The following is a 22,351-nucleotide window of genomic DNA, read 5'->3' as shown; positions in this document are numbered from 1 at the left end:
TTAGCCCCACATGCCAGGAGGGCACAGCAGCTCAGGACAAGATTTGATCCCTTTGTATTAGTATTATAATAACTACATGGGCCCTTACTAATTTATTACAGACTATGGATGACACACAAGTTGCAGGCCTAGGGTATGGCCTGTCCATCTGACTTATATTACTCTATAACAAAGATGGAGATGGGCCTCAAGATCCTGTGGCTCTTCAAATTATATTGGCGCTGGGTCACCTGGGTCAAGGTTTTATTATGTAGCATTGCCCCCCCCCCCCCGGTGGGGTCGCTGCGTGTTTCATCATCCACACATCACCCTGCTGAGATCCATTTTAGGCACGCAGTCAATGAACAGTTTATTGCTTGTTTTTGTTGTTTATATTAGGGGATTAAACTTGGATGGGGAAAAGGGACATGGGATGCCCAAACGATGAATATTTTTAGTTGAAATAAAAGGGGTTGAATCCAAACTGACAGTCTCTTCTACTGCACATCTCCTCCATCACACTACTTGAAATCACTTGCTTTCCTTCACTGTACAATTCTAGATTCTTGTCACTGTTAGCACAAGGCTAGGCCTCATTCTGAATAAGTCATAACATTTTCCTAGAGGCCATTTTCAGGCGGGAGTCTGCAGTCCCCTCTGTGATAGCAACCATTTTAGATGAAGAAGATAATTGTGCTGATCCTTGGTGAACTACTGCTACCAGCAAGTCCGATGCAAATCCTGCCAACCCTCTTGGCTGCAGCGACTTGACTTCAACAACACCACAGTCTGTCCCTCTGGTTCCACATTCAATCCTGGCATGTCTCAGAGAGCTTCCACTGTGCTTCTCACTCACCGACCCCGGCATGGATCCCTCCTGAATGACTTTCCTGGCAGTGCTCCAGCTGTCTTCCTCCTTCTCCTGTTCCAGGACACCACTCAATGACCGTGTAAAGAGAGGCTCCCTCCCAGCTCCCAAACTCCAGGCCCGAAGTCAACCCCCCAGAAAGGGGGTCCCTCAAGGGCCACCACAGCCTAACACACCATCACCTCAGGTCTTCCCCCCAACAACTCCTCCAACAAAAGGCTGACCATAAGTATGTATAGGGTGCCTGTCCCCTACCAATCCTAGTTGGGGATTGGTCAGGGCTCCCAAATACACCCCATGCCACTCCAGCACTCTGCCTTGCCTCTTTTCCAGAACCTTCTCACTGGAAACGGAGGAGGCACCCAAGAGCTGAGGCACATGCCAGTCACCTGCTGCTACACTAAACCACTCTCCTGCCCCCAGATCAAAAACAAACAGACCTAGCTCACAGATAGGCCTGCCTAAATTTACCTGCACTGGCAGTAAAAACACAAACTCTACTCTACTCTAGTCTACTCTAGCACCTACCCACCTAAGGTAGAGGGTGCTACACTTAGATATGTAAACAAGTGGTATGGATACATTATAGCACCGCCTTCATCTATCTATCTCCCAAAGAAGTGGACCTAGGCTCCATGAAACGCATTGCGATACAAATCTTGCCTCAATAGATTTTGACTTTAATATGCACATGGAAGGCAACTATGCCTTTATTTGATCATTGACCAAAATGTGTGCAGTTGTTTGACTGATGATCTACATATACATAGATCTTGTCGGAGGCAATTGTTTATATGTACCTTAATATTGATGAAATACTATTCAATCATTGTTAGTTTTTTTATTGTATGATCAAAGCAGGATGTATAATAAATATTGCAACTTTTAACAGTACATTTGGGTCATTACTATTGTAGTACTATAAAAAGTCCGTTAACAGCAAGGTCTTGGGTTATATTTCAGTCAGGTTTAGAAAGAGGTACCGTGAATTTGGTTGCATTTTCACCCCAGTCATCACTTTACTAGGTTTGAAAACCTTAATTTCAGTGAATAGGGATGAAGTAGGTGGGTGGGGTGGATTGAGACTAAATTGCATTTAAAAGTGGTAATGGCTTAATAGATAGGTCCATAGTCATAGTAAAACACAAAGATAGCACATAGTCGCTGTCTACAGTGTGTGTCCTGGCTAGTGTGTTTCAAGAAACACAGAGTTAACTGACCTATGCAGCTATCTTCCTTGAAATAACCCTCTTCATGAGCAATCATCTCTAGATGACACTACCTCCATCAGCATTAGCATACACACCTATCAGCCATAACTTTATGACCACACACCTAGAATTGAGTAGGTCTGTCTTTTGCTACCAAAACAGCCCCGACTTTTCAAGGCATGGACTCCACTAGACCTCTCAAGGTATAATGTGCTATCTGGCACCAAGCCGTCAGTAGCAGATTATTTAAGTCCTGTAATTTTTGAGCTAGGGCCTCCATGGATCGGACTTCTTTTTCTAGCACATCCCACAGATGCCTGATTGGATTGAATACCATTTCCGTGAAGGGGTGTACTTGGTCGTCAACAAAGTTTAGGCAGGTGGTAAGTGTCAAGTAACAGCCACATAAATGCTGAAAAATTTCATGTTGATTCTATGCCTTCTATGACCCTATAGCCGGTTCACCAGTTTTTCTTCCTTGGACCACTTTTGGTAGGTCCTGACCACTGCAGACCATAAAACATACCAAAAGAGCTACAGTTTTAGATATTGCTCTGACCCAATCTCTAGTCATTACAGTTTGGCCCTTGCCAAAGTCGCTCAAATATTTATGCTTGCCTATTTTTTCTGCTTTCAGCACATCGACTTCAAGGACAACATTTTTACTTGCTCTTAATATACCCCATCTACATTCAGATGCAATTGTAATGAGATTATCAATGTTATTCACTTTAGCTGTTAGTGGTCATAATGGCATGGCTGATCAGTGTATACATACACATGAGTAGAGTAACAGAATGTCTCCTTACAGACAAATAGCAACTAGCAGATAACCCTGTGCAATATGATAACAGCAGTCGGCAGTATCCACAAGATCTCCTCAAATCATCACAATATACAGTATCTCACAAAAGTGAGTACACACCTCACATTTTTGTAAATATTTTATTCTATCTTTTCATGTGAAAACACTGAAGAAATGACACTTCGCTACAATGTAAAGTAGTGAGTGTACAACTTGTTTAATAGTGTAAATTTGCTGTCCCCTCAAAATAACTCAACAAACAACCATTAATATCTAAACTGCTGGCAACAAAAGTGAGTACACCCCTAAGTAAAAATGTTTAAATTGGGCCCAAATTGTCAATATTTTGCGTGGCCACTATTATTTTCCAGCACTGCCTTAACCCTCTTGGGCATGGAATTCACCAGAGCTTCACAGGTTGCCACTAGAGTCCTCTTCTACTCATCCATGATGACATCACGGAGATGGTTGATGTTAAAGACCTTGCACTCCTCCTCCTTCTGTTTGAGGATGCCCCACAGGGTTTAGGACTGGAGACATGCTTAGCAAGTCTATCTCCTCTACCCTCAGCTTCTTTAGCAAGACAGTGGTCATCTTGGAGGTGTGTTTGGGGTCGTTATGTTGGAATACTGCCCTGTGACCCAGTCTCTGAAGGGAGGGGATCATGCTCTGCTTCAGTGTGTCACAGTACATGTTGGCATGCCGGCAACACTCATGCAGCCCCAGGCCATGACACTCTCACCACCATGCTTGACTGTAGGCAAGACACACTTGTCTTTTTACTCCTCACCTGGTTGCCACCGCACACGCTTGACATCATCTGTCTGAACCAAATAAGTTTATCTTGGTCTCATCAGACCACAGGACATAGTTCCAGTAATCCATGTCCTTAGACTGCTTGTCTTCAACATGCTGTTTGCGGGCTTTCTTGTGCATCATCTTTAGAAGAGGCTTCCTTCTGGGACGACAGCCATGCAGACCAATTTGATGCAGTGTGCGGTGTATGGTCTGAGCACTGACAGACTGACCCCCCCCCCCCACCCCTTCAACCTCTACAGCAATCCTGGCAGCACTCATACGTCTATTTCCCAAAGACAACCTCTGGATATGATGCTGAGCATGTGCACTCAACTTCTTTGGCCGACCATGGAGAGGTTTATTCTGAGTGGAATATGTCCGGTTAAACTGCTGTATGGTCTTGGCCACCATGCTGCAGCTCAGTTTCAGGGTCTTGGCATCTTTATGTAGAGCAACAATAATTTTTTTCAGATCCTCAGAGCTTTCATTGCCATGATGTGCCATGTTGAACTTCCAGTGACCAGTATGAGAGCGACAGTGATGACACCAAATTTAACACACCTGCTCCCCATTCCCACCTGAGACCTTGTAACACTAACGAGTCACATGACACCAGGGGGGGGGGGGAGAAATGGCTAATTGGGCTTAATTTGGACATTTTCACTTTTATATGTGTACTCACACCATCCATGGCGGGCAATCATGGGGGGCTTCCCCTGCTCTCCTCCGTGGACATCACAGCAGCGGTTATCACAAGCAGCTTTTCCTTATCCTGCTCAGCGGCTTCCATCTCCTCCTCGTCAGCCAATCAGAATGCTTCTCTTTTCAGCCAATCAGGAAACGGGTCTCAGACTCGCTTCCTGATTGGCAGAGAGGAGATTCAGTGTGAGAATAGTGAATATTCATTTGCTATTGTCACACACCTGGGTGGGCTCCAGGCGCATTCCCTGCACCCCGAGCCCAAGAGCTTATTAGCGCCTCTGGCTCTAATCAGTGCTTCAAAAAAACACCCACCAAGTATTGTAATTCATGTGTCCGGCGTCCTGAAAGAGGCTGGATGCATGGATGGGGGGGCAAGTCCATGCACCCTTTATGGACGAGCCTCCCCTGCAGCCCACACTTGCTAGCTGTCATGCAGATGCATTTGTGCATCTATCTATGGTAGTAGCTGGTTTGTGTCCTTGGGGGGGCTTCTGTTTTTGTGAATGGTAACTCTACTCTCCCAACACAATCAACAGTTAGAACTGTAATCTCTCTGCTCCTATCCAAAATACTGCAGCAGTCTGTGGATCTATGCTCAATAGTTAACCTTAATAGACCTTAATCCTCTAGAAAATTTATGGTGGGAGCTGAAACTTTGAGTTGCCAAGATTCTTTAGAGATTTAGAGAAGATCTGTAAAGAAGAGTGGACCAAAATCCCTCCTGAGATGTGTTCAAACCTGGTACCCAACTACAAGAAATGTCTTACCTCCATGCTTGCCAACAAGGGTTTCTCCACCAAGTCATGTTTTGCTTGGGGATCAAATAGTTAATTTACTCACTGAACTGCAACCTAATTTACAGCATTTGTCGTATGTGTTTTTTTTCTGGATTTTTGGTTGATTTTCTGTCTCTATTATTTAAAATACACCTATGATAACAATTATAGACCCTTCATTTCTTTGTAAGTGGGCAAACTTACAAAATCTGCAGGGGATCAAATAGTTATTTTCCCCACTGTTTATTTGTCTCCCTCACCCAGCACTTTGTGGCTAGTGATGGGAAGAGGGGGGTAAACTGTCTGAGATTTAAACTGAACCAAGTGCTAATGTTACATACATAGTTACATAGTAGGTAAGGTTTAAAAAGACAAGTTCATCAAGTCTAACCTATGTGTGTGATTATATGTCAGTATTACATTGTATATCCCTGTATGTTGTGGTCGTTCAGGTGCTTATCTAATCGTTTTTTTAAACTATCGATGCTCCCTGCTGAAATCACCACCTGTGGAAGGGAATTCCACATCCTTGCCACTCTTGCAATAAAGAACCCTTTACGCAGTTTAAGGTTAAACCTCTTTTCTTCTAATTTTAATGAGTGGCCACGTGTCTTATTAAACTCCCTTCCGCAGAAATTTTTTATCCCTATTGAAATCATATCCCCTCTCAAGCGTCTCTTCTTCAGAGAGAATAAGTTCAGTGCTCGCAACCTTTCTTCATAACTAATATCCTCCAGTCTGTTTATTAGCTTTGTTGCCCTTCTATGTACTAGCTCCATTTCCAGTCCATCCTTCCTGAGAACTGGTGCCCAGAACTGGACAGCATACTCCAGATGTTTTGTAGAGTAGGAGAACTATCGCTTTATCTTGCGTTAAATCCTTTTTTAATGCATGCCAATATTCTGTTTGCTTTGTTAGCATCTTGGCATTATATGCCATTGCTGGGCCTATCATTTGTTTTCCCCCCAGTGAGTAGATTGCATTCATATCTTTGACACCCAAATGCATTATTTTACATTTTTACACATTAAACCTCATTTGCCATGTAGTTGCCCACCCCATTCATTTTTTCAGATCTTCTTGCAAGGTTTCCACATCCTGTGGAGAAGTTATTGCCCTTCTTAGCTTAGTATCGTCCACAAATACAGAGATTGAACTGTTTACCCCATCCTCCAGGTCATTTATGAACAAATTAAATAGGATTGGTCCAAGCACAGAACCCTGGGGGACCCCACTTTCCACCCCTGACCATTCTGAGTACTCCCCATTTATCCCCACCCTCTGAACTTGCCCTTGTAGCCAGTTTTAAATCCATGTACTCACCCTATGGTCCATACCAACAGACCTTACTTTGTACAGTAAATGTTCATGGGGAACTGTGTCAAATGCTTTTGCAAAATTCAGATACACCACATCTACCTTTATCTAGATGGCAGCTCATGTATTCATAAAAGGTTAATAGATTGGTTTGGCAAGAATGATTCTTTATGAATCCATACTGATTACTGCTATTGATACTGTTTTCATTACTAAAATCTTGTATATAGTCCCTTATCATCCCCTCCAAGAGCTTGCATACTATTGATGTTAGGCTAACTGGTCTGTAATTCCCAGGGATGTATTTTGCCCCTTTTTTAAATATTGGTGCTACGTTGGCTTTTCTCCAATCATCTGGTACCATTCCAGTCAGTAAAAATTAGGAACAACGTTCTGGCAATTACTTGACTGAGTTCCCTAAGGACCCTCGGGTGCAAGCCATCTGGTCCCGGTAACTTATTAATGTTAAGTTTTCCAAGTCTATCTCTTCTCTGTCCTCTGTTAGCCATGAGGGTTCTTCCTGTGATATGTCATGAGGATAAACACTGCAGTTTTGGTTACTTAAGCCCCCTGATTCCCTCGTGAAGCCTGAGGAGAAGAATAAATTCAATACTATCTCCCCATCCATTGTAACCAGATTTCCTTCCTTATTCTTTATGGGGCCAATATGGTCTGTCCTCCCTTTTTTACTGGGATTTTTTTGCTCTCATCCGCTATGTGTCTTTTTTGTTCTATCTTAGCCGCCCTAATTGCACCCTTACATTTTTTGTTGCGTTCTTTGTAAAGTCTGAATGCTGATGATGATCCCTCAGCCTTGTATTTTTTGAAGGCCTTCTCCTTTGCTTTTATATGCATTGGAGTTAAGCCATCCAGGACTTTTGTTCTCTCTTTTAAATTCATTTCCCAATGGGATGCACTGGCTCATGCACTTATTTAATATGCTCTTAAAGCAAACCCATCTCTCCTTTGTGTTCTTTGTTCCTAAGATTTTATCCCAATTTATATCTTCTAGCAAGGTTTGTATTTTAGGGAAGTTGGCTCTTTTGAAATTCAGTGCGTCTTTGTATTCCCCTTATGTTTCCTATTTGTGTGATTTATACCGAAGCTAATTGACCTTCGATCTCTGTTTCCTAAATTGCCCCTTATTTCCACATTCCGTGATCAGGTCTGTATTGTTGGTAATTAGTAGGTCTAGTAATGTTTTGTTTCCAGTTAGTGCGTCTACCATCTGACCCATGAAATTGTCCAGCAAGACAATTACTAACTGGCGAGCTTTAGACAAATGCTTGCTTTCTTCTGCCCAGTCTATGTCTGGATAATTAAAATCCCCCATTATGATGACACTTCTCATCCTTGCTGCTAATCCAGATTGTGATATGGGGTCCGTCTCCCCCTCCTCCCTCAGGTTAGGGGGCCTATAGTATACCCTCAGTATTATTTTCCCCTTAGTTTCATCCCTGTTGTATGTTACATGTTCTGTAAAACAAACAATGTGTAATGTTCTGCCATTACATAAATACAGAATATAAAAATAATTAAATAAGTCTACTTGTATAAATGCATTGGTTCAGCTCTTCATTAAAAAGTTTAAGCTTAAACATGCCAGCCAAATATTATTTTACACTAAAATATAGAATGGAATTATTTATAATAATTATTGTTCTTATAGGTAAAGATATCTTTCTAAGTGCCAGTGTTGATGCTAGTCAGCTGGCCGTGAAGCCAACAATAAAGTGGTTTAAAGGCAAATGGCTCGAACTGGGAAGCAAAAGTGGAACCCGCTTCCAATTTAAGGAAAATGTTGAGAAAGAAAAGAAGGTAATGACAACTTGCTATTTTTTTTTTTTAAATTGTGTGCTAATCATGAAATCACATTAATGGACTTTCCCTAATGAAGACCAAATACACTGTAAGATATTTTAGTTCAAGAAAACTTTTCCATCCTGCTCCTTTGAATTTTCTCTTCACTTGAACAAACATGGATTTGACCATGCTAAATATTTAAAAAACTTTGTTCAAAGAAACATTTTTTTATGAAATTCTACAAGTGTATGGTCAGCTTTAGGCTAGTTTCACACTGATGTGGCCACGTTCCCAGCAGGGGGTCCAGTGCATCCCTGTACACCGCTTCAGGTGCGAATCAGGTCTGAATTTTTGCCTGAATTTGCATATGCGGATGCCCTGGAGCTGTGCACATGTGGATGTCCTGGAATTGGACCAGTGGATAAAGATAAAGGTGATGACAAATGACATGGTGTATTCATTCACATAATCTAAATAAACAACAATACAGATTTGTCACATGGCAAAAATAAGTATACCCCTATATCAACCACTTCTTATCCATGTCATTGGAATCTTGTGTTCCAGATTAGGTGCTGCTAATTAGAACCACCCTAAAAATTGTGTTGAACCTGTCTTTTCAAAACCCAGACATCCAGGGTCTGGTGTTCTCTTTGTGATTGACAAGTGCAATGTTTCCAAGATCAACAGTGCTCTTTAAAGCGATGTTCCAGCCACAAAAAAACATTTTTTAAAAGTCAGCAGCTACAAACACTGTAGCTGCTGACTTTTAATAAGGAGACTTACCTGTCCAGGGAGCCTGCTATGCCGCCCCCCCCCCCCGACCTATCCATCCATTGGATCAGGTGCAGATGACACCATTCCAACTAAGGGAAACCAGCAGTGGAGCCTTCAGGCTTCACTGCCGGTTTCCTAAGGAGCATGCGCGAGTTGCACTTTCTGAATGGCTCCGTCGTCCTCTGGGACATACACAGGTTCCAGAAGGCAGTGGGGGAGAAGAGGAAATTATGCCCTTGGGCTGCGGCCAAGCTAGGACAGAAGTACACTCAGTAATTCAGAAAAGGTAAGTAAGAAAAAAAATAAAAATAAAAAATTATCCAAAATCGAGTGGTGGAGAGGTGGTCTTTCCTTTAAGACAAATTAGTAAAAGTGGGTGGAACTCCGCTTTAAGGACTTTAGAAAGAAGATTGTGGATTGGATGCGCATAAGTCTGGCAAGGGATTTAAAAAGATTGCCAATTTTTAGAACAATCAAACTTTCCACTGTAGGGAAAAATTAACTACAATTGGATTTCAAATGGCTGCTAATTTATCCAAGCTTGGTTGACCCAAAAAATTTAGAAAAAAACAAAAAAATGGTATAAAACCCCAAAATATAATTGCATGATCACAAGTATCTATCACAACAGTTGCTGTTAGGGTGCAATTATCTAAAATCAGAGATTGCACCAGTTTAACCTGATTGAGAGATGTGCCAGGAAAAAGTTTTAGCTGACCTATATGAACATTACGGCAAGACTACCGTTTGTCAATGAAAATATGGGCAAAGACCAGGCTTTATGGAACAATGTGCTGTGGACTGAGAAATCAAAGATATGATTGTTGGCTACAATAATAGTATACATATTTGGTGCAAACCAAAAACAGCATTTCCGGAGAGGTTCTTTATGCCAACTGTGAAGCATGGAAGTGGAAATGTTAAGATTCAGCAAAACTGACATTTACATATATTATATATATCATGCCATTGTATTTAGTTAAAAAAAAAAAACTAAATATTAAGTACCTTATTCATGCAGTGCTGTTGTGTGGTCATATGATATTTTCCTGTTCCTTGGCATATGCAGAGAAAGCTCTTTGGGAGGGGTTTCTATTACTCTACTGATGTATGCTCTCTACAGTGTGAATCTGTGCCAGTCACATGATTAAAAAAACAGTTTGAGAAGAGAAATTCAAATGAGATTATAAATATCAAAAAACTGTTTTACAGCTCCCCATAACTCTTTATTGAACAATCAAATGTGTATTGTTTTGCATTAATATGTAGGCAGAGTCAGAGATGATTGACATTAGCTTTTGCTTTGTTCAGATGGTATCTGTATCTAAGGATTTTTTTTTACTCTACAGGTATTGTCAATTACATCTGATATATTTAATACTGATTTATATTAAAACTAAGTGTTTTGTGAGTTTCTTAGTGAATGTAATCAGTCAGCATACTGTATCCTGCCCCCTTAGTATTTAGCAATAGGAGGACATGGAGGGTAGGAGAGGAGTGTAATTTACTACTGTGTACACCCACATGTATGACTTTATAGTCATGTGGGCTGCACAAATAATAAAAAGGAGCAAATGAAGCACTTAAGAAATTGAGTATGCTCAGTAGAGGACACCATCTGGTCCACACAATCACAACATGTAGTGGGGACACAAAGAATATGGGAGGGACATCTGAAGGCAGTATCAACCAGGTAAAATTCACTCTACAAAAAACAAATTCCTTAGTGGCTGTGTGAGTTTAAATACTTGGTTATATAGCATGAAGATTAATAGAGAAATACATGCAAAAAATACATATCAGACCCTTATCCTTGATAAAGGTTTGGTATGGCTATCAACTGGAACCCCCCAGGGGTCCTTCCGATATTCATAACCCCCCTCTCCCCAATATTCATACCCTTTGGGTCTGTTATGGATTTTAAGGAGGAATAACACACAAAAATATGAAAAACTTACATAATCCATATAAGACCCTAACCTGAACATGCAGGGAAGAGCGGGGTGTGCATATGCCCCCCTTCCCCCTGAACCATACAAAGCCACATGCCCTCAACATGGGGGGTACCTTGCCAAGGTGAACCCCCTGGCAAAGTACCTTGTTCCCATGCTAATGAAAACAAGGATCTCTTCCCCATAACCCTGACCAGTGGTTGTGGAGGTCTGTGGGCAAAGGGCTTAATGGAATTTGAAAGCCCCTTTCAACAATAAAGGGTCTCCCAGATACCAGTGTTACTCAATAGGGTATATAGAACCCCTATTCATTCTTACAAAAAAAACGAAAAAGTAGATAAACACACTTACACAATTTATGGCAGGAAGTTTTTTATGAAGAAAAAAGTACACTGCAGCAAATCTATTGTCAATCACGTAGTCCAGCTGACCACCACACTATCCGCTCCTGACCATGTGACCATATTTGCTCAGTGATGTCAATGCTATTCCTGCCCCTTGGGTACATGGCTGGGGATTCCAGACCAGCAAATTAATAGAGCCTTGTGACATCAATGGTTGTAAAGGATGTGGCAGGTGCCAGCATTTACTGCTTTCTTAAAGGGGTTGTAAAGTCTAAATATTTTTTAACTTAATGCAATCCTTGCATTAAGGTAAAAAATGTTTAGGGGTCAGCATCGCCCCCTCAGGCCCCCTTTACTTACCTGAGACCTCATTCGATCCAGCACCATGCACTTCTGCAGATCTTTTCTTCCCTCACTTCCGGGTCTCGCTGGCTTTGCTGGGGCACTGGGCTGGGCTGTCAATCAAAGCCAGTGACGAGGAAGCGGAGGACAGGGCCTGGTCCCACTGTCTGTGTCAATGGCCCCTTTCCATGGGGGCACTGGCCAGAGGGGAGGGGCCAGGAGCGCTTTGTGTGATTCCATTGCACATTGTAGGTAAGTATAGACATATTTGTTAGTTTAAAAAAAAAGTGGAAGAAAAAAATGCTACTATATATGACGTTAAGCTCCTGCAAAACAAGCAACAATTCTGGCGTTTGGAAGAATGGCCTAAGAGGCAAAGTTCAGACCGAAATGAAAGATCATTCCTATTGAAGAGACTGTGAAGCCATCTGTCCAAAAGTTGAAGATTACCCAGAAATTGATTTTTCAACAAAATAATGATCCAAAGCACACTAGTAAATTCACCATGGAATGGCTCAAAAAATGTAAATTGAGGTTTATGGGCTAGCTTAGTCAAAGCCCTGATTTGATTTGATATGGGATTTGTACTGCGCTGAATGTGCTCGGTTAGGATTTGAATCCCAATAAAATGTTGTAGGATCGTTTGAAACAGGCAGTTGATGCAAAGAAACCCACAGGAATCTTTAAATTGAACAATTCTGCATTGTGGAGTAATTTCTGCTAAAGGGGTAATATCAGCCTCTGATGTCAAAAATGTACTTACATTTTCCACAGTAAATAGTTATATCTATTGATATTTTTGCTGAATAAATTATTGAAAAGTCAAATGTAGCCATACCCCTGGAGGAGCCACTTGGTAGTTTGGGTTCTCTGTTCTTTGCCTAAACCCTGTGAACAACCTTAGCATCTCTAGTACACCAAGTTAAGCAAATAGAAGCTGCAGCACTTGCACAGAGAAGAATACTCTGCTATGGTTATAATGTTAGTATCAGGAAGTAGACACTAGACTGGGTAGTGAAGATGATCCTCCTCATCTGGGGTCGCCCAGCGGTGCTCCTGGCTGCTCATCTTCTCGATTGCCCCCATGGAGAGCCGCATTCCATGGGGGCACTGATGGGGGTATGCTCCCGAGACCTGCTGCTGCATCCATTGACACAGACAGCAGGACTTGGCCCCACCCTGCGGTTCCCATGTCACTGGATTTGATTGACAGCAGTGGGAGCCAATGGCTCCTGCTGATATCAATATATCCAATGAGGACCTGAGACAGTGGCTGGAGCTGCTGTGATCATCCCCGTCAATGGAACGATCAGGTTTAGGTAAGTAAAAGGGGGCTCTGGGGGGCTGCTGCAGCACAGAAGGTTTTTCACCTTAATGCATAGAATGAATTAAGGTGAAAACCTAGAGGGTTTACAACTCCTTTAATATATTGTTATGGGTTAAAGTAAATGGCAGTAAGTTCATAAATGAACAAATAAAGAGTTCAGTCTATCACAACTCTATGAACAATATGACCACTAGATTGTAGCAGTTTGGTGAGGAGTTCTATATAGTTAAATCGATCTATACCTGGTAACCTACAAATCAGCATAAAACAAAAAAGTCAGGACTCGTCTGTGAGATGTACAATCTTCTTAATTCACAGGATAAAAACACCACACAATAATGCTAATGCATTTCAGCCAAAGAAGGCCTTACACACACAAAAAAAGGCTACAAAAACATTCTGGCAACACTTAGCCTTCGTGATTCTAATATGAAATCCTACTCAAGCCAACAAATGTTTTAATGCTGCCTGTTCTGTCTGATACTTTTGCATTAGGAAGCAGTAGTAAATCTCCAGAGAGGGGACACACACAGCAATAAAAACATCCTTCGCACTTAATCCAAAAACTATAAAAATGGCTACAGTTGGGCTATAAGAATAAGGAAGCTGAAGACTGTAGTTACATTTACATATGAAAGATCTGTATTGTTTCTTTACAGCTATACCATTTTGAGCTCAAGATCCTTAAGGCAATTAAAGAAGATGTTGGTGCCTACAGATGTGAAGTAGTTTCCAAGGACAAATGTGATAGCTGCTCCTTCAACATTGATGTGGAAGGTATGGAAATGTATTAAAGACCCTTCCGTCTTTGAAAGCTTTTTAAGTGTGTGGAACAAAATCAATAGATGGTGCTGCTTTCTAAGTGATAACGCAAACAATATGCAAAAATATAAAGTGCTAGGTGCTTAAGTTAGCACAATATAAGTAATAGAATGGATAAACAATGTAACATGCCACGTGTTTATATATAGTGAAAAACTCAGTGATTAAATTAAAAAAACATAAAAAAGTCCAAAAGATATAAAGAAGAAAAATAACCAAAAGAGTGCCAAAAAAAATTGGTACTGAAGTAATAGTCCCAGAATATTAAGTGTCCTTATTTGATAATAAAAGACAGTGAATGGACAAGTGTTGGAATTCCTCTGATATTCTGTGCAACTATAGCAATGTAAACAGTGACTTTTCAGTATACCAATCTAAACGGTACCTTTTTATCAGTGCAAATACAACAATGTAAATGGTGACTTTTCTTCAGTGTAATAACACCACAATGAGAAATGGCCCCATACCTTACAGCTGTAAGGCAACAGCATATATATGAAGCAAATACAGATCCCAGGTCCTGCAGTGGATCCCACTACTGGCTTCCTATCAATGGAGTGGCATGTGGCTCATATAAACAGCCTTATGTCCTGGTCAATGGTTTAAGATGATGTATATATGTCTCTCGGATGTAAAATGGCGTGGAAAGTTCTTCCAGATAGGTACATAAAGCATATAGAGAAAGAAGAAGGGGTCCCAAATAGTGTAGTATGTAAAAATGTGGGTGTTTTATTTAATAAATCCAACTGCGGTACTCACATTTAAAAAGAAGGTAAATGCTAATCACCACGAGCAGCGAGCTGGCACACTGACATCCCTTCTGGTGCCTGTCTGTCTGACGTGTAGCGTCACAATCACGTGACTTCATCAGGGAAGATTCTGAGGTGGCACCCAAAATGAATTGCATCCCAATGTGCCACGCTGTGGTTTGCACATTGCCACAGCTCACAGGCATGAATCTGGCCCTTAAAGCCACCTTTTGCATTGCTAAGGTAACCCACTTATTTGAACTGGGTGTGCTCCCGAGTTATGCTGCTGCATCCATTGACACAGACAGCAGAACTCTGCCCCACCTCCGGTGCAACATTTTAACACACAGCAACACAAACACCACTCCATCAGCAACCAGTGTACTTGTGCTTTGGGTGCCAAATGGAAGGAGTGGCACAGGAAAGGGCCTTACAGAGTGGTGTGCACTAATGCAATGCATAGGTGTAAAAAGGGGCTAAAATATTTGCATCTGTTTAGGTTATTATATATCAATGTTATGCTTGGAATAAGCTTAGTTGGAGCCACGTGGGTGGCCCTGTTCCCTTATGTATCCAGTACCTAAGCTTATTCCAAGCTAGCATTTTCATTTTACAGTTAAAGGGCGCCCCTTGAGAGTTTTTTTCTGATATATTCTGTTCTGGTCCAGTTGTACATCCTGTGGTCACCAAAGAATTCCATGGTGTGGCACCATTTTGAGGCTGTTTACCAACTCAATAGATGATTGGTGAATATCAGGTTAAAAAGTACCAGTGGCTTTTCCCCCTGAAGAAGCCCAATGGGTGAAACATGTTGGGAGTACCAACTCTAGCAATGCTGCAATAAATGAGGATAACGAGACCATATTATTATAATGAATGTTTTTAGCAATGAATTTTTAATTGTGCAATAATCATTGTACTTAAACATGTTCTAATTTGTAAGTTGGTTTACTAGCATCTTAAATGCCCAATCTATTTTCTTGTGGTTTAAAATGCTTTACGTGGGGATGTGGTGCTACTAAAATGTTGCCAATTACCCGCACCATCTACTAAGACTTTTATTTTATAAAGGCTCTAATGTGCTTCTCACTGGTTTAGTGGAGAGCATTTTGGTTCTTAAAACCACTCACCATAACCTATCTGGTTATACTTTCTATGAAATTTGAAATGCTTGGATTTCTTAAATGCGAAAACTATGTTTCCTTCTAATCTCAAGCAGGCCAATAGCAAAATAGATGTAGAAAATAACACAATCTACTGCCAAAGCCAAGCACAGACTCCTATTCTGCAATTCAAAGGATTGCTCCCTGAGAATAAGTCAATGGCTGATAGTGGTTGACTGTGAACAGGCCCCTTAAACTCAACATTAGGAAAGAGAGAGTGTAGGGCAGTAAAGAGAAGGTGACTGTTAAGTAAAGTGTATATCCAGCCAAAATGTTAGATTTTTAATAAAGTGGGGAAGGGTTAGAACTCATGTCTGTTGTAAACTGTTATCTGGGGTTACATTAGAAGGATTTCCCTTTATTTAATCCCTTAAGCCAGTCATAGATGGATCAAAATTGCATACAGAACTGGCCAAATTGCAATCCATGTGTAGGCACTCCCCATTGACAGAAGTTGACTTAACAATGTATTTCTGACGAACGGCTGTTGTCAATTTTTTCTCTCTTTGGTAGCCAATCAGCTTCTAACTTCAGCTCATTCAATTAAGCGTTGACAAAAAAAAACTGGAAGCTGTTTGGTTTCTATGCAGAGTTGCACCAGATTTTGCACTCCAGTTTTAGTAAATCAAGTCCAATGTCTCAGTGGGGAGGTTACCTCTATCCACCTCAACTGTGTATATGGAGGAATCTTTATTTATTTACTTTTTTGTTTAACCCACTGCCTGAACAAAAAAAACACGATCCATCTATGGACAGCCTTATTTTTCAGTTGACAATGTTTTATCACACAAGAAATGAAGGAAAATCTACAACAGGAACATGAACAGCTGTAAATGCTGACAGAGATTCTAACGTTCCCTTACTCTGATCTTTTTGTTCTTGCCCGTGCTGTTGTTGGAGATTTACTCTCAATGTCTGGTGAAACCATTGCCGCCAGTAATCTAAGCGGAAGGAAACTCTCTAATGGAGCCCCAGATAGCAACAAAAAACAAACATAGGTTCTAATCCTCCCCCTCTCTATCCAAGTCTAAAGGAAAAGGTTTTGGCTGGATACCTTAAATCACATATCTCTCCAATTTTAAGTGATAAAATTAAAGTGGAAGTAAACTCCCCTATCGTTTTCAGCCAAGGAAGCTGCCATCTTTGCCTCCGTTTAATCTACAACTGCTATGGTGCTGCACATGTGATTCGTTATGACACCAGCCAATGGATGGTTTGATAGTTTGGCTGAGAGCACAGCCAATGTGCAGTTAGCATTCCCGGCATGCCTTTTTTTTTTAACTGTTTAAATCGATGGGTTTACTTCCACTTTAATGCTCTACAAATATAAGATACATATATACATAGTTAGTCAGGTTGAAAAATAAACACAGGTTCATCTAGTTCAACGGGAGTCCGGTCGCGGGTCCCGCGGACTCGATCGCCACGGGGGAACCCACGATCGTCTCACGGGGAGGCTGAACGGGGAGATGCCGTTGTAAACAGCATCTCCCCATTCTGCCTAGCAACAAGTGACACTGATCTCTGCTCCATGTGATTGGAGCAGAGATCAGTGTTCACTAACACAAAGCCCAGCCCCCCACAGTTAGTAACACGCCCCTAGAAACACTTAACCCCTACACTGCCACCCCCTGGTTAACCCCTTCACTGCCAGTATCATTTACACAGGAATCAGTGGATTTGTATAGCACTGATTGCTGTATAAATGACAATGGTCCCAAAAATGTGTCAAAAATGTCCGATGTGTCCACCATAATGTCACGGTCACAATAAAAATCGCTGATCGCCGCCATTACTAATAAAAAAAAAATATTATTAATAAAAATGCCATAAAACTATCCCTTATCTTGTAAACGCTATAACTTTTGCACAAACCAATCAATAATCGCTTATTGTGATTTTTTTTAACAAAAATATGTAAAAGAATACGTATCGGCCTAAACTGAGGGAAAAAAAATTTTTTATATATATTTTTGGGGATATTTATTATAACAAAAAGCAAAAAATAATGCGTTTTTTTCTAAATTGTCGCTCTATTTTTGTTTATAGCGCAAAAAATTAAAACCACAGGGGTGATCAAATACCACCAAAAGAAATCTCTATTTGTGGGGAAAAAAAAGACGTTAATTTTGTTTGGGAGCCACGTCGCACGACCGCGCAATTGTCAGTTAAATCGACGCAGTGCTGAATCACAAAAAGTGGTCTGGTCTTAAGCCAGCAAAATGGTCTGGTCTGAAAGTGGTTAAATAAACTAAGTAAATAATTAGAAATCCTCTATTTACAGAGTCCTATATCTACAGTTGATCCAGGGGAAGGCAAAATTTGCCAGTAGAGCTTTATCCAATTTGCTCCAATGGGGGGGAAATACATTTCTTCCTGATCCCCTGAAGGCAATTGGACATTCCCTGGATCAACAATCTCTGGAATTATTACCTATAAATATCTATGTATATAGATCTATATATATATATATATATATATATAGATAGATATTTATAGATCTTTATCGATATACAGTATATTATACACACACACACATTTTATGTATATATATATATATATATATATATATATATATATATATATATATATATATATATATATTCCACCAGTTATGCTTGCTGTTATGCCCCCTTCTGCAATAGCCAATTGTAAGGTGATATATAGAGGGGAGCCCGTCACGTCATCAGAGTGGTGAGAGAGTGGATGTCTTTTAATACTGTGACAAGTGATTTTATCCTTTTAACCCTTGCAATATTTTTAAGGGGGAACCTAAATAAATGATTGAATTGGAGAGCACTATGTTTCTTGCAGTTGTATTAGCATGATCACGGACCATATCCTGAGGGGAAATTTCTCATTTGTGAGTTGTTTATACAACAGGCTGGAGCAAGAGATCTGATATTGAAGTGGAGAGAAAGGAGTGAGCTCCCATTCATTTTGGGACTGCATTTAGAAGTGTGATGTAAGCACAGCGGTGGAATATTTGTGCACAGAAATCAAGAAATTATAGTGTTTATATATATATATATATATATATATATATATATATATATATATATATATATATATTTATATATATAGATCCATATATAAAAAAGTTTAAATTTCCCATGGGGAGCAGAACATACAGAATATGTATAGTTAAAAAAACAGCTGATGTTGGAGTTGGAAACCCAATGCATTTTTTTTTACATTTCTTATGTAGCTGTATCAGAAGACGTCGGTATTTTAGAATCTTTCAAGAGGACGTAAGTATTTGTTTTTTGTTAATAATATTATTAACACTGACCTATAAATGTTAGCCTAAAGCTATATTAACAGTGGCTTACAAACTGAGGTAGGTGGGGGGGACATTAGGGAAGTTTGTTAAAACTACAGTAAACTGTGTCATTTTCAGTTTAGAAAGGTTGAAATCAAACTTCGGGATCATTGCTAGTCACAGATCTTGCTCTGTGCAGTATGAAACTATTTCTTAGCAGTCTTACAGTCTCCTACTCAAAAACACTATAAAAGATCCCCATGATCCTTGTAAAATGTTTTATTTTTAATATGGATATTGTCAATAGCAGATTACTTACTTACTTTTTAAACGACTGGGTTACTGTGCCCTGATGACCTTTTTTGGCATCCATCTTGGTGTGGGCATCTGACACCAATACCAGTGTATTCCGGGATTTAGTGAAGCTAGTTTACCCAGCATGCCCATCCCAATCTTGCAAATCCTCTGACAAATCAAATGCCTCCATCACAGCGTACTGCCAGAAAGCACCAACACCACCTCTGTTTACTGCTCCCGCTGCTGCCATTTCCTCCTCCTCTTTCTTTTGCCCCTCCTCCGCCGCCATCACTCGATACCCTGTATAATCAAAATAGATAACCCACTCTTCAAAAATGGGGCCTAACTCAACCTGGTTATCACATCATTACTGATTTTAAAATAACACGATGCCAGCAGTGGAGGATGCCATTAACTCCTGGGATTGATGACACTGATATCCCAGGAGTCAACAGGAGACCGGAGATGATGTACCTCACCATGGTGACAAGGCCCAGAAGCATGGGAAATGTAAACAAAATAAAGGTACTTATACAAAAACAAATATCCAAAGATTAAAGGCAGAGGTGTTAGCTACCAGTAGGGCCATGGGTGTTAGTGTGAAGCTCCGCTTTAAGCAGCACATAGATGACTATAGTCAAAACATTGAGTCCACCTTTCAAAAATGGCGCCTAACTCCGCCTGCCATTATGTAAATCCGGTTTTGAAATAACGCAATGCCAGCAGTGAAGGATACCCATAAAACTTCACACCAATCCAAATTAATTTTTCAGCCCTTTGGCTTCAGTGTTGTAAAATCTGATTTAATTCCAATAAACTTTGCACATCCCCTTTGTGATATCTTGAAAATCACATTTGCCCCAAATGATTAAATTCAATTTATATTTGAATTACATTCTCTTTGTTACTTTATTATGAAAGACTACAATAAAAGTATGGTGTTTTGTATTCTTTGATAAGACTTTTATAGCAACGTCATAATCTTCAGCATTATAAAGAGGACCTATACTCAAACATTATCATAAACATATAATAACAGTCACCTACATTTCTAGGAAAAAAAATCTGCTCCAGATTTTGTTTTCATGACCAGCAATGGACGGAGCATGGAGGGAGGGAGCATGACACATTTTTTTCCATGATATTTAAGTATTTCACCCACTATGTATTTGTTGGTTTCTTTTTTTCCAGGAACAAGGGAATAGGTCTACCTTAAAGAGTAACTTCACTTTGGTTTAGAAGAAAACAATCCCCCCTGGGTGATCTATGTACATTACAAAGATTTTAACAAACTTTGTTGTAGATTTCTTCCATTTTCTGCTCTGAAGAAAAAGCAGTTTGTTGGCTTATGTCAATGTACAAAGTGAATCTTAATAGATATCATTTTTTCATTGTTAATCAGCTGCTGTACTTGAAGTGTTCTACTGAAAAAAGCTGCAGAGTCAGCATCTCTTTAGAAGTAATTGACCCTTTCAGTGTATCTCACCAAAAAATACATTTTTGTTGCCTAAAATCTGACTTGTATCTCAGTGCAGACTTCTGAAAAAATCAGCAAGCCAATCGCACAAGCAGAAAATTACATTTCTGGGGAATTTCTGTACACCAACTGTGTACAGAAGGCCTCCGGGGATCCCATATTGCACTGAATTTTACTAAAAATTACAGAGCTGCAGGTTGTAAATGAAAGGTAATTTTCAAATAACATTCAATTACAATATGACTTGTATATGTTTTTTTGTTTGCTATTTAGTTCCCCAGAAAGTGGAAATACCCATTAGGTTTTTAACTTTTGGATTGACTACTTGTATTCAGAGACATAACTGAAGTAGGATAGTAAGAATCCAGAAAATAGCACAGAAGACATTGTCTAGAGAGGGCACATGCCACATAAGGAGAACCTACGAAAAAAAAGTTCATATGTGCAGATGATTCAATATAGTAATCTAACAAATGTTATGTTTTAATACTTGTAGAGGTGAACAAAAGGATGAAAATGCTGGTGAGCTTGACTTCAGTGCATTACTCAAGAAGAGGTATGTATATAAAAAATAAGACAAAGTTATTCATCAATGTTTTTAAGACAGTCATTTCACCTTTAATTCATGTTTTATTGATAACTTCACTGACCTAATTACCAAAGATATCATTTTATATATATATATATATATATATATATATATATATATATATATATATATATATATATAATCTTTATTTTCATTTTCAAATGTTATAAACAGTTTGACATTACAACAAGGTTACATTAATAGGGTGGGAGAGAAGGGGAGCTAAATAGGGGGGGCGGGAGATACAGGAGGGTACATTTAGCTTGGTCCGAGTGTGGATAACCATATCAATAGGGAGACATATCTACTGGTTATAGCCAGGGGGGCACCCTTCCTATCCCAGACATTTGATCTACATGGACAGGCCTCCCTTCCAAACTGAAAGGGGGTATGGTGTTCAAAAGCTTTAGGTCTAGAGTCATTGCATACATGCTCCCTAATGTAAACATCATAAGCAAACTTGAAGTACCCTGGGTCAGTCAGAAACCTTGTGACCATCCAGGTAGCTCAAAAAATGAATAGTCAGGTATCCTAAGGATGTAACACAGCAAAAAATACATAACAATCAGGAAAGAGGGGAGAAAATAAATAGTAGGAAAAGGGGATAGGGAAGGAGAAGAAAGCATGTGGAATAGTTCTCACCGGGTTCGTTGATGTATTGGGTCTACCTGTAAGTAGAGACTGTAGTTGTTGAAGGATGGTTTGCCTGGACAAGTTTCCCAAAGGATGGATCTGCTAAAGTAAGTAATGCAATGTCTAAACTAGATGAGGCCATAGTTGTGTCATGTACGTAGTTTTTCCAGGCTGCCCATCACTCACGAGTATCTATAAAAGTAGCGAGCCAACTCTCTGCTTCCATGATCTCCCCCACCTTCCTCAACCAATCAAGCTCACTGGGAATATGCAAGCTCTTCCAGTGTATTGGTATAAGGCGTTTTGCTTATAGCGAGACAGGGGCATGGGGGGGATGTGGAGCAGGAAATGTTTTGGC

General features: G+C 40.1%; 1 protein-coding gene across 1 annotated transcript in view; it reads left to right on the top strand.

Moving 5' to 3' along the window:
* MYBPC2 (myosin binding protein C2) overlaps nt 1-22,351 on the top strand; it is a 161,249-nt gene that overhangs the window by 65,015 nt on the left and 73,883 nt on the right. Inside the window, exons 5-8 of the mRNA XM_077457557.1 lie at nt 8,126-8,274; nt 13,661-13,778; nt 18,944-18,986; nt 21,268-21,327. Of these exons, the coding sequence (XP_077313683.1) occupies nt 8,126-8,274; nt 13,661-13,778; nt 18,944-18,986; nt 21,268-21,327 (370 nt within the window). The remainder of the gene's footprint in view (nt 1-8,125; nt 8,275-13,660; nt 13,779-18,943; nt 18,987-21,267; nt 21,328-22,351) is intronic.

The sequence above is a fragment of the Lithobates pipiens genome, unplaced genomic scaffold, assembly GCF_037356315.1.
Source record: "Lithobates pipiens isolate NorthernLeopardFrog02 unplaced genomic scaffold, aLitPip1_a1.2 Scaffold_27, whole genome shotgun sequence".
NCBI classification, from domain to species: Eukaryota; Metazoa; Chordata; class Amphibia; order Anura; family Ranidae; genus Lithobates; species Lithobates pipiens.
This window is presented reverse-complemented; position numbering and strand designations above follow the sequence as displayed.